Source organism: Silurus meridionalis, chromosome 19 (assembly GCF_014805685.1).
Source record: "Silurus meridionalis isolate SWU-2019-XX chromosome 19, ASM1480568v1, whole genome shotgun sequence".
Lineage (NCBI taxonomy): Eukaryota > Metazoa > Chordata > Actinopteri > Siluriformes > Siluridae > Silurus > Silurus meridionalis.
This window is the reverse complement of record NC_060902.1, coordinates 14,310,782-14,324,495: the sequence shown is the minus strand read 5'-3', so window position 1 is coordinate 14,324,495 and position 13,714 is coordinate 14,310,782. Positions and strand designations below refer to the sequence as shown.

Below are 13,714 nucleotides of genomic sequence, written 5' to 3'. Positions count from 1 at the left end.
TGTGTCATGATAAAAATATATATATAAGTGAACAAATTATCAATTTTGCGAATTTATAATTTATTTTTGGTGCAAACTTTCAAAGCAGTTTTTTGTACAGCAAAAAAAAACACAATATCCATCATATCCACATTCCTATTGTATGGCACTTGGTCTGTGGTCACTGCCTTTCAATGATGTGTCTTAATGCTGCCCTTTGAAAATACAAAAGATATAAAAGACGGTCTTAAGGGCATCGTCTCAGTGCCAAAGACATGCATTCCAAACACTTTGCTACTTTTTTGTGCTATATATGGTGCAGTAATGCATTGAAAAAGGGAAAAAAGGACAGCATGCTGCAAAACGGGGCAGTGGATAACTCTTTAGAGAGGATGATATGATTCAGGTTTGATGGACCGTGCTCAGAACGAAGCTGTTCCATTACAACGAGGATATTTGTCCGTGAGACAGTAGGAAGACCAGACAGGACGACCCAAAGCTTAGAGAAATATCATTGAACAGTGAAACTTCATTGTTGACTGAATCCAAGTAACATCCATGTATACACCGAGCAGGCATAACATTATGACCACCTGCCTAAAATTGCGTTGGTCCCCCCCTGTTTGCTGCCAAAACAGTCCCGACCAGTAACTTCTTCAGCAATTTGAGCTACAGGAGCTCGTGTATTGGATCGGACCACACGCTCCAGCAATCTGTTTGCCGCAATCTGTTACAGAATCCAAAGATCTTCACTGTGTGACAACTAATAATCTTTACTGGCTTAAGAGGAACGGCTCAAGTCTGGCACTCAGATATAAAGGCGCCTGATGTTACACTTGGGTGAAGTAGTTGTGGTTGTTCCTGATGTTATCCTGATCAAAAGCTTGTTTACATCCCAGTGCAAAACCTAGGACCACTCAATTCCATAAAAAAGATACTTGTAGTTCTCTCTAGATCTGTGCAAGTCATAGATAAAGATGAGAGGTACCTCAGGTTCCCATTTGTATCCACCGGGTTGATAAATACTTTGGGCGCATATTTGTGGCTGATGCTTAGATTATAATAAACACACTATTTTATCGATGGCTAGTCAGTTTGTATAATAGTGACGGGGTCGACATTTCTAGTCCATTGACAAATAAACCTTCTTGGACTCCCTCGTCTGCTGTCGATGTTGTTAAGTCTGAAAAACCTTTTATCGAGTTTGTTTAGTGATTTTTTTTTTTTCCCCTTGGTAACAGATTAGGCGCCTGGTCGCCACTAGCCGTCCTGTTTTGAATGATCTGTTTTGGTCCAGGCCTCAGGTCTTCACACAGCCGCATTAATACAGTTCAGGGGTGGCCGGTAGAAAGCCGCGATGGCGCGTCTTTGTTGCGCTATCACACATCCAAGCCACCCGATGTGACCTTGTAACAGGCAAACAGAGGGCTATTAATTTCCATCAGGACACATCCAATGGCTCCCATTGTGCAGCGGTGAGCCGTGTGTAGCAGATCGATGCTGGGAGGAGACGTGCGGAATATGGCACCTCTTAAAGCGTTGTTAGCCAGACGCTGAAGAGCCGTTTGAATACCGTGTTGCAGACACATGACTCGCTCTCTTTCGCGGTGCCTCAGAGCGCCCTCGCTTCACGGTCCTGCCTTTTATTTCCGATTCAACGTAACGCTGTGGCTTATCGTCACAGTAACCTCGAGAGTGATAATACGGGGGCCGTAGCGCCTTCCCTCATCTGATCAGGATGTGTGTATGCGTGGTCAGTGAAATCGATACGTCCTGGACAAGTCCTCTGTGTGCGCGCCCTTCAGAACGGTGAATCGTTGAGAATGTTAATGATAGCAGAATTGGGGCTGTCTACGTCACACACACACACACACACACACACACACACACACACACACACAGACACACACAAGACAAAAGCAAAACCCAAGGTTAAGTGCATGACTGAGAGAATCTGTCATGCATCTCAATGAGCTCTGACCTGACCTTAACTTTTAGCCTGATGGCCAGAATGGGAGATAAAAGTTGCTTTGTGTTGTGTGTGTGTGTGTGTGTGTGTGTGTGTGTGTGTGTGTGTGTGTGTGTGAGCTCTCTGCGGGAATTGCACTCGGGGTCAGCCAGAGTGTTTGGCATTTCCCAGTTTTATTAGATTCTGGCCGCTCTGAGAGGTCTTGCGCTATCTGGGCTGGCTGCTTATTAACTAGCGATTAGCATGTGCTGCTGCCTGACTAAATTCATTCAGGGTAACCGACTCCTGCGAAAGAAATCAAATATTTTGCCCAGGTAAAAACAGAAACAGACCACGGCCAATGAGGCGGTGTTAATTCAGTGGCCGGGGTTCTCGTGACTGAAAGGTCACGGGTATAAATCCCAGAACTGCCATGAAGGTTTGGAACCATTAAAACTCTTCATGATCTGCTAGAAAAACAAAACACTCGGTGCTTTTGCTAAATTGGATGGACAAACTTTGGTGTATCTCATAAGAAATAATTCTATGAACCCCATTGACTATATATATATATATATATATATATATATATATATATATATATATATATATATATATATATATATATATATTAAAAAATAAGTAATTGTGCTAGAAATATGTTGGTTTCTATGCTCTTACATGTCAAGATCTGCTCTACCCATCTTTTACTTGTTGCTAGCCTGCTAGCTGTCATGAATGTAATGCGAAAGCTAAAACATGATCATGACTAGAATAGTAGTTATTTATTTGTAGTTTTAGCTCACTATTCGCACTCTGAGATCGCTAGTTAAACAGCTACGTGAAGTTTTTCTCCATCCGAATGCAGTACAGAGCGAACTTGCAAGATTCCTGACTAGATATAGAACCAATTGCATGTAGTAGTATAGCATTCTAGATGTATGTAGATCCCTTTCCCAGCTCATTATCAGACTCAAAGACCCAAACTCATCTTTCCAAGTCCGAACCCGACCACTAGCACGCTAGCTGATGACACAGATGAAGTTTCTTCCCATCTGATACAAAGCCAAAATCTATTTCTCATGCCTATGAGTCATCCTGTCTTTGTACGTTACCGGAACATTTTGTGTTCGGGATATCAAACGATTCACAAATTCCCACAGGCATCTTTTTCTTTCCTTTTTTTTTGACAAGGCCAAGCTCATTTTTCAGAGATTTTTGGGCTTCTGTTTCCTTCCCGCACACCACGCTAACCCACGTTCCTCCTGCGTCTGGAAAGCAGAAAGGGTAAATTGGATGCGTCAGAACTTCTGCGTCCAGTCCAGTTTCGAGGAGGCTCGGCGCCGGTGGTCTGATCGCAGGAGACGTCGCGTGGTCTGTTCTCAAAAGAGGCCGTTTCGACTAAATGACATTCCTTGACATGAGATTGTAGCTTGGGTGTGTGTGTGTGTGTGTGTGTGTGTGTGTGTGTGTGTGTGTGTGTGTGTGTGTGTGTGTGTGTGGTGAGCTTTTGAGTGTATTGGATTGTATTGATGCTGATTATCTTTGACTGGGTTTTGAGGACAAAGACAGAGGACAGAGAAGCAACCATTTTATAATATGTTCTCAAAGACAATAATATAGAAATAAAACTTAGATATATCTTAGTCAATGTGCAGCTTGTACAGCAGTACAGATTTACTGTCCCTAAAATACTGAAAATAACTCTACAGCCATTAGCCACAGTCTTAACAGCTGGCAATAAAAGTGAGTACACACTAAGTGAACAAAACTGTGTAAAGTGTCAGTATTTTGTGTGAGCACCATTGTTATGTAGCACTGGGCATGGAATTCACCAGAGATGCACAGGTTGTTGCTGGGATCCACATACACGCATGTCGGTTTTCCACCTTCTGTTTGAGGAACCACAGGTGCTCAATAGGGTTCAGGTCACCTAATTCGCCACTCCATCACCTTCACCTTTAGCTTCCTCAGCATCATCTAGGTAAAAAAAAAAAAAAAAATATATATATATATATATATATATATATATGTGTGTGTGTGTGTGTGTGTGTGTGTGTGTGTGTGTGTGTGTGTGTGTGTGTGACAGAAAGAGAATGTCTGTAGAGATGCTTTTTCGGCTCGTGTTCGGTTCTTCTCTTGTTCATTCAGGCTAAAATCTCTCTCCGTCTCTGCTATAAAGGAGGACAGGAGGTGGAGGCAGTGCTGTTTCAGTAGTCCGGGGCCACCGAGTGTCAAACTCATTCTTGTTTTTAGCCTGGCCCACATAGCGCCGAAATAAAGCAATCAAAATGTGCGTGTGCCCCTCATACATTTTTCTCAGCAACTGTGCATGTGTGTTTCTGTGTGTTTGTGTGTGTGTGTGTGTGTGTGTGTGTGTGTGTGTGTGTGTGTGAGTGTGAGTGTGTGTGCTGTTATGATGAATAATGGTCCACCTGTGTGTCTGAGTGTATATACATGAATCTCTGTCTCTATTGACCTTATTATTTGAATTTGTAATGTATATATACAAGGGTGTTCAATTGAACTCATCTGAATATTAACAAGCGTCAGAACGTGCAGTATGGAAGTGATCAGCAGCAGCACCACAATTTAACGATTATGTTTTATTTCTAAAATTAAGAGTAGATTTATCCATTATATTCTACACATACATAGGGTTTGGTTTAATGCAGCGGTTAAAAATCTACCTACTGCACTAGATACAAGGGGAAAGTGGTAAAGGCTCTGAGTTTGAGGATTCAAGCCCCAGTATTAAAAAGCTGCTACTGACGGGCCCCTGAGCAAGGCCCCCCGAATGTGACCCCTAGCTTCCTAAAATCCCTTAAATGTAAGTGTTTATTGCCAATCCTTCAAAACCACTATAATGCTATGTAAGATTCAGATAAAGAATTAGCCTTTATTCTTTACTTTTCTGGCAATTGGCAGATCCAGAGCGACTTACAACTGAGCAGTTAAGGCTTAAGGGCCTTGCTCAGGGGCCCTGCAGTGGGAGCTTGGTGCTGGGATTGGAACTCCATTCCAACATCTTATTCTTTAAATAGATTAGATTACGGTACAAGGCAATGTAATGCAGAAGTGCATCTAACCAGAAGTGCATTAGTAGCAGTGTTAAATATTTACATATGTAGCAGTTGTTAAGGCTATAATATGAATATGAATAAACAGTACACGGAAAGCCGATTATATACAACGAGTGCAATGAAGGTATTATTGTATATGTGTTTATAAATGTTATATACATGTGCAAAATTAAATGGAGAGTAATCTAATTGTGCAATCTTGAGTATTACAGTGTATATAAAGTATATTATTAGCAGTGCAACATAAAATAAGGGTTATACAAGTTGCGGTATTCAGTTCAGTGTGTGTGAAAGGGTTGGGAGGGCGTAGTGAGAGGTAAAGGGTAGGTGGTGCCACCCAAGTGCAGAGTTTAGCACATGACGTGTATCAATAGACCTACAGTACCTGAATGTGAGATTCAAATACTGTAAATTTTGGATGTGCTGAGCAGCGCCTCAGTGTCCGAAACCCCCACCGGTTGTTCCAGTAATTCAGCGCCAGTGAGGCGTCTTTGAACCGCAGAGTTTCTGATTGTTCCTGTGAGGGAAAAGGGCAGCTTGGGGTGACCCCAGAGAAGGGCAGTAGACATTGGCATGGAGCTGGCCGTGCTGTGTCACTCCAACAGTGGATGCTCTGTTCCTCCTTCCTCTCAGGCTCTTCCAGCTGAGCCGATGCCAGGCGGCCTGTTGTCCATCACAGCGCCCGAACAACTGTCGTTATAGCAGACCCACTGGGCTGGAACACGATCCCGCCTTCCTGGCTCAGAGCTGAGCCGCTACTGGACTGCGACCAGGCCTGATGTCCACTGGTGGAGCTGTTAAAGAGATTAATACAGCTCTGTCGGAGACTTCTGGAGATGCGAGCGTAGGCCCAGGCTGTGGTTCAGATCCAGGAAGAGGCGTAACGAATGCATATGTGTGTGTGTGTGTGAGGGAGAGAGAAGTGCAAGGAGCTGCTGGTGGGTAACGCTTTGAATGCTGACAATAAGCTTGTGTGTTAAACAAGCAATCTGGTTGGCTGACACACACACACATGCGCAAACACACGCAGAGAGACTTCCTCTGGCGTGCGTTTCGGTACAATTCAAACACACAGCAGGACTTGAAATGGGATGTGTTTTTACATGTTCCTCTCCGTCCCCTGCTATGCTACATCACAGACAGGAAATGATATATGAAAGAGGGGGAAAAAACGAAGATGAAGGAATAGAGAGCGAGAGAGAGCAGGCGCAGTGTAAAAATCTGCTATTTGAAATCGAAAACGCTCGACACGGGAACTGGAGAGGCAGAGATTTAGTGATGGATGGGTGCCAAGAACCGAATCCAGTGATTGAGAGGATAGAAGGAGCGCATGAGTGACATATCGGGAGGATAGGGGCTCAGTTCGGCGCGCCGCATCAAGTAATTACATTTCGCGTTCGGAGGCGCATCGGCAATCGATAATGTAATTCATAGAAAAGCCGTAGTGAGCCGAGGCATCCGCATTCGACCACGTGCTCCGCCGTCCATCCGCGAAAAATTGGAGACGAGAAGACGAGGAAGCTGTTTGTCATTGAAACCAAAAAAAAAAAGATGTCCAAGAGTCATCTATTGTTCATAGAAGTATTTGTTATAGCCAGAGCTCTTCGAGATCTAAAATTCATTACAGGTTCATATGACGTCTCTGCAGCCTCACGTCCTTTCCCTGTAACCAGCAGATGGACAAACTAGAGGAAGAACTCCCCCTCTAACCTCCTCACATGGAGTAGAGTGGAGCAGATTTCATCGCTCTTCCTCTTCCTACTTCTCTCCCATGTCGCTCCGTGTGATTGCGAAGGCCGATTGTTTCGGGTCGGCCCAAATCTGAAATGGCACTCACCCCCCAGGCCCTGCCAGCCCCGATTTGTCAGCAGGAAAAGCAAATAGGGCCCATTCTCATCCGCAGCCTTGTACCTTCTCCTGCACTGGTGGCCCTCTGTTTCTGACAAATCTGCTCTCTCTCTCTCTCTCTCTCTCTCTCTCTCTCTCTCTCTCTCATATTCTATAGAAAGGCTAAATCTGACTTTCGGTAACTCTCAGATAATTATAGCTCCAGGATTTACACCTGACCTGTTCTATAGAGTGGGCTTGATGCTGGCGGACTTCCTCATGTGTAGGAATGGCATGTTGTTCAAAGTCACATTTTGGGGGTCGTGATAAAATCGCGTTTGTTCACTTTTCATCTGCGTTTTAACCCGTCCGAGGAACCTGCGACTTGTTTTTTTTTTTTTATTTGAGATAAAACCTCTAAACAAACAATTAAAACGATTGAATAAATAAATGCTTTTTTTTTTATGCATTTCTAAAAACATACTAAAAAAGTATTATTATAATTTTTTATTACATTCAGGGGAAAAATACAGTTCATTACATTCGACTGAATTCTGCTGCAGTGATTCACAAGCTTGTGTTCTTACTCATAGTCAGGGATGAAGCTCTATAGCTATAGCACCTTGTTCTCAGATAGCAGCAGTGGATTTTCATCTGTATTTTATCACATAGGGTTCTCAGGCTCGCTCTTCAAACAGTCAGAGCTTCACAGCTTTAGCCTGGTGCTCGCTGACTTACCAATCAGCTTCCATTTATTTATTTAGCCCCTCATACATGTTTAATCAGGGAGAGGCAAACTGAGCCCATAACACTCAGGTCATAATTATATATATATATATATATATATATATGTGTGTGTGTGTGTGTGTGTGTGTGTGTGTGTGTGTGTGTGTGTGTGTGTGTGTGCCATTTTCTCTCACTAATGACACATTAAGTACAGGTTGCCTATAAATGGCTTAATGACAGGGTTTAGCCAGATATCAAAGTGTTACTGTGTTTACCTGCCTCTCTCTCTCTCTCTCTCTCTCTCTCTCTCTCTCTCTTTCACTCTCTCTATCCCTCTCTCGCTCTCTTTCTCTCTCTACATCTCCCCTCTCTCTCGTTCACACTCTTTATCCCCTCTTTATCGCTCCCTTTCCTGCTTTCTCTCTCTCTCTCTCACTCCCATTACACTCCATTACACTACCTCACACTCCATTATACTCTATCACACTCTATCTCACTCTTATTACACCCCTATTACACACCATTACACTCCATCACACTACATCATACTCCATTACACTCCATCACACTCTTCACACTCTCATTACACCCCATTACACTCTATTACACTCCATCACACTTCATTACACTCTATCTCACTCTTATTACACTCCATTACACACCATTACACTCCATCACACTACATCATACTCCATTACACTCCATCACACTTCTTCACACTCTCATTACACTCCATTACACTACATCACACCCATTACACTCCATCACACTTCATTACACTCTATCTCACTCTCATTACACTCCATTACACACCATTACACTCCATCACACTACATCATACTCCATTACACTCCATTACACTCCATCACACTCTCATTACACTCCATTACACTACATCACACTCCATTACACTCCATCACACTCATTACACACCATTACACTCCATCACACTACATCATACTCCATTACACTCCATCACACTCCATCACACTTTCATTACACTCCCATTACACTACATCACACTCCATTACACTCCATCACACTCCATTACACACCATTACACTCCATCACACTACATCATACTCCATTACACTCCATCACACTCCATCACACTCATTACACTCCATTACACTACATCACACTCCATTACACACCATTACACTCCATCGCACTCTCATCACACTCCATTACACTCCATCACACTTTATTACACTCTATTACCCACCATTATACTCCATCACACTCCATCACACCTCATTACACTCCATTACACTACATCACACTCCATTACACACCATTACACTCCATCGCACTCTCATCACACTCCATTACACTCCATCACACTTTATTACACTCTATTACCCACCATTATACTCCATCACACTCCATCACACCCTCATTACACTCCATTACACTACATCACACTATATTACACTCCATCACACTCCATTACACACCATTACACTTCATCACACAACATCACACTTTATTACACTTCATCATACTCCATTACACTCCATCACACTCTATTACACTCCATTTCTCTACATCACTTTTTATTACACTCTATTAAACACAATCACACTCCATCACACTCCATTACACTCCATCACACTTTATTACACTACATCACACTCCATTACACTTCATCACACTCCATTACACTACATCACACTCCATTACACTCTATCATACTCCATTACACTCCATCACACTTTATTACACTTCATCATACTCCATTACACTCCATCACACTTTATTACACTCTATCACACTACATTACACTCCATCACACTTTATTACACTCCATTAAACACAATCACACTCCATCATACTCCATTACACACTCTTGTACTCTATTATACTCCATCACACCACTCTTGTTTACTTCTGCTCTACATATCCTATTTAATAGCAAGCCGTGTGCCTAAATTCTTATTACTCTCTGTGTGTGTGTGTGTGTGTGTGTGTGTGTGTGTGTGTGTGTGTGTGTGTGTGTGTGTGTGTGTGAGGAGATAAAGAGAAACAGAGAGAATCAGAGAGAGGTGGCATTTCCCTCCTGTGCAGTTTGGTGCTGTAGGGTTGGCATGTGTGTACACAGGAGCAGTGAGGGGAAAAAGAGCGCACTGAGACACTGAGATTTTGGGCTGCGTCACACAGGACTGCGTTCACAGCAACCCGATTCCAAACCTCACAAATGGCAGCGCACCGCTGTTCCGCCTCGTCCCGGTGCCATTGTTTGCATCCGAATAAACTTATTAATTCATTCAGGCCAACCGTGTGTGTGTGTGTGTGTGTGTGTGTGTGTGTGTGTGTGTGTGTGTGTGTGTGTGTGTGTGTGTGAGAGAGACTGAAAACAGCCCACATTCTGCATTGTGACTAAAATGCAGGCCTGAACAAAGAATATATTATTATTCCTATATAAAAATATATATATTCCTGTTCTTCTTCTTCTTCTCCTTTTGGCTGCTTCCATTAAGGTTTCAACAGTGGATCATTCGTCTCCATACCCCCTTGTCCTCTACATCTGCATCTTTCAAAACTACCTGCATGTCTTCCCTCACCACATCTATAAATCTCCTCCTCGGTCTTCCTCTTTTCCTCTTTTCTGGTGGTTCCATCCTCAGCATTCTCCTACTGATATACCCCATGTCCCTCCTCTGCACATGTCCAAACAATCTCAATCTCGCCTTTCTTACCTTGTCACTAAAACGTCTACATGCGCTGTCCCTTTACTCGTTTCTAATCATGTCCATTCTCATCGCTCCCAACGAAAACCTCAACATCTTCAGCTCTGCTACCTCCAGCTCCATCTCCTGTCTTTTACTCAATGCCACTGTCTTTAAACCATACCACATCGCAGATCAGTCCTTTAAACTGTAATGGAAATGGAAATGTAAAAAGGATGTTTCAGCTTATGTTTTTTAATAGCGTGTAAGTTTGTACGTATAAAGGGGTGTGTGATAACAGCCTTCCTGTCTGTGTCTATCAGCGCTGTCCGGAGGCGATCAGGTGGAACGGCATGGCTGGGTGACCGGGGAGAGACATCGCAGAGCCGCCGAGGAACCATACTGGGCATATTCAGGTGGGTGCACACACACATGCGCACAAACCCACACACACGCATGGACGCCTTGTTATTTTTAGGGATTAGTGACTCACATACACACATACACACACGGCTGAGGAGACTGCTCACAGGGCTGTATACACATAGATGAAGAATCCTGCTGGTCATGGTCAGGTAGGTCACACACACACACACACACACACACACACACACACACACACACACACCAGATATGTGAATACCCTTCTATCTCTCAAATATTATTATCTTATTACATACATTTCTATTTTTGGTCCCTATAAAGAACCACACACACACACATACATAAATAAATACATTTAATCAGATTATTTTTAACAACAACAAAAAAAACAAAAAATTAAATGCACTTTACAGTTTTTTCTTTAAATTTTAGTTTAAAATGATCCCAAACTTCCTGTCATTTTCTTTGGCCTCAATCAGTGGAAGTTTGTTTCTGCCACAAACAAAAAAACCCTTTAATTCAGATTTTTTTTTTCTCGCAATTCCAATTTATTTTTCTCTCTCGCAATTCTGACTTTATTTCTCGTAAACATCCAACATTTCTGGTGGTAATCATGTTGTGGGCCTGAAGTTTGAAGCTGTTGCTGTATGAACATGTTCCTCTGCTTCATCTGTCTTGTTCCGTCTCCTCCAGAGCTGCTAGTTAGTCCGAGTTCTCTTTAGGGATCGGATGCTTAGTTTCATGCTATGCGATTCTATTGATTGTAGCCCGTTTCATTCACAATGTGTAAAGCTCTCTGGCACTACTGAGGGGTGACGCTGCCCGTTTGGATAAATAAAAGTCAGAATTGCGAGAGAAAAAAAATTTTTTGGAATTCGAATTACTCAAGGAATCGTTTCAGCCCTACCAGGATTTAAAAAGTCAAAATTCGGATTAGCAGCAAAATGAACGGTTATCCTTTTGTTTATTTATTTCTTTTATACAATTTCTTCCTTTTTCCGACCGAGCTGCAGGCTAAAACCCGCGAAAAGCCGAAGTACCAACATCTACCGGTGGATCGTTACGTCTAAACGAGTTCCGTTGGTCAATTTCCGTCCACTCGTCCAATTTCTTCTCCTCCACCTATCTTTCCTCAGCTCCACTGCCTGATGAACTCTCCTGGCTTTTCCTTTTATGAATGTCCCTGCTCTGAAAAAGTGACTCGGCCTGTCCCTCCGAGCGGGATTTACAGAAGAGCGGTATTAATCTTTTGCTGTGCAACCAGACCTGCGGCAATAAGCCATCTTTATTTCATTTATTTAAATTTCTCTCGCTCTGTGTGGGCTATAATCGAGAGTCATCATGGAGCGAACCATTAGAGACAGACGCTCAGATCTGGGCTGCAGGTGGAGGTTTTTTTTTGTGTTCCCTTTCGTACATTTTTCTTTTTTTCAAAACTGAGGCACATCCTTCACATCGAGTAGGTTTCATTTCCACTCATAATATGATGGATTGGGTGCCACGAGCAAAGTTCTTTGCTAAATATTAATAATACGGCTATTTTTGACTCGGGAAACGGGTGTACAGACATTTTCTTAACTACCAACACAACCTGTCATTATATTTCGGACATTTTTTTTTGGTTTGCTTGTTAAATTTCTTGTAGAGTTTCATTACTACAGTTGCCACCTGGAGACCTGTAGGGCAGACTTTCTACACAGACAGGTTTAAAATGTTTTATTTAGCAGCACTGGAAGGAGTCTATAGTGTCAGTGCAGTATTTCTTTTCTCTAACATGGGAATTGAGTTTCTCTGTAACATATCAAGGTGCAATATGGTTTATAGCTGTTATAACGTAAGTGATAAATACTATTCTTAGTAAGGTTTTCCTTTTGCTTTCTTTTTGGTTGATACGATTCAATGAGAATTGCGTTAATAAATATTCATGGTAATCCTAAGCACACTATATGGATACCTGAGCATTAGTTTGTGGACACCTGAGCATGAGAATGGTATGTGCTTTTTAAACACACTTCCTGTTTGCTGTTATAATAACCTCCACTCTTTAGGGAAGATGTTGGATTAAATTTCGGAGTGTGTTTCTTGAGATCAACAAGCCACGAGGGCGTTAGTAAAGTCAGGTACTGTACAATTGTGTCCCTTCCACTTTGTGGTAACAGTTTGCTGAAAAACACATACGGCCTAAAGCTCAGGTGTCCTAATACTTTTATTCATATAGTATATTGTAGATCTCCTAAAAGCATTTTTAGATCCTCCTCCGCGTTAGGACAAAAATGACTTTTTATATCCGTTTAATAATAATGCAAAATCTTGTATTTTGTTCAGTAACACACTGGGGAAAAAACACAGAAAACATCGAAGGCTGTCTGGGATTTTCGCCTGCAGAGACAGAAAAACTGACGCAAGTTCTCCAAGACGTTTGAAAGCCACTCTCCTTAGAAAACTATTATGATTTGAAAACCAATTATGATTTGGCTGTTGTTTGGGGCTCGGTGCAGTAATTATTTTACTACTTTTAAAATTATGAATTCAATTATTTCCAATAAAAAAAATAATTGGAAGCATCTTTAGCCTACAGAAGTCCACATGTGAATTCTTTTTTAGCACATTTTAGCTACACTTTGATTTAATTCTAAACCACAATATCTTACCTGTCTGTCTGTCTGTCTGTCTGTCTGTCTGTCTGTCTGTCTGTCTGTCTGTCTGTTTGTCTGTATGTCTGTCTGTCAATCTAGCTATCTCATTTGGTTATTTGTGTGAGTATATCTCTTTCTCTCTCTCTCTCTCTCTCTCTCTCTCTCTCTCTCTCTCTCTCTCTCTCTCTCTCTCTCTCTGCAACTTTTTCTTTCTCTTTCCCTCTCTCTATCTGTCTTATTTGGTCTGTCTGCCTTTTGCATCTCTCTCTGTCTGGCCATCTGGCCCTCTTACTTTCTGTACTTTCTTGCATCCTTCTTCTTTTTCTTCATATTTTTTGGTTTCTCTCTTGACAATACTTGGCCACTCCATCACCTTCACCTTCCTCAGCTAAGCAGTTGTCATATTGGCGATGGGTTTGGGGTCGTTATTAAGGGGAAAACTGCAGTTCGGCCCGGTTTTTG

The 13,714-nt window shown here is 42.2% G+C and overlaps 1 protein-coding gene across 1 annotated transcript in view; it reads left to right on the top strand.

Moving 5' to 3' along the window:
• ptprga (protein tyrosine phosphatase receptor type Ga) overlaps positions 1-13,714 on the top strand; it is a 255,305-nt gene that overhangs the window by 56,348 nt on the left and 185,243 nt on the right. The window contains exon 2 of the mRNA XM_046874758.1: positions 10,556-10,648. Coding sequence (XP_046730714.1) covers positions 10,556-10,648 — 93 coding nt within the window. The remainder of the gene's footprint in view (positions 1-10,555; positions 10,649-13,714) is intronic.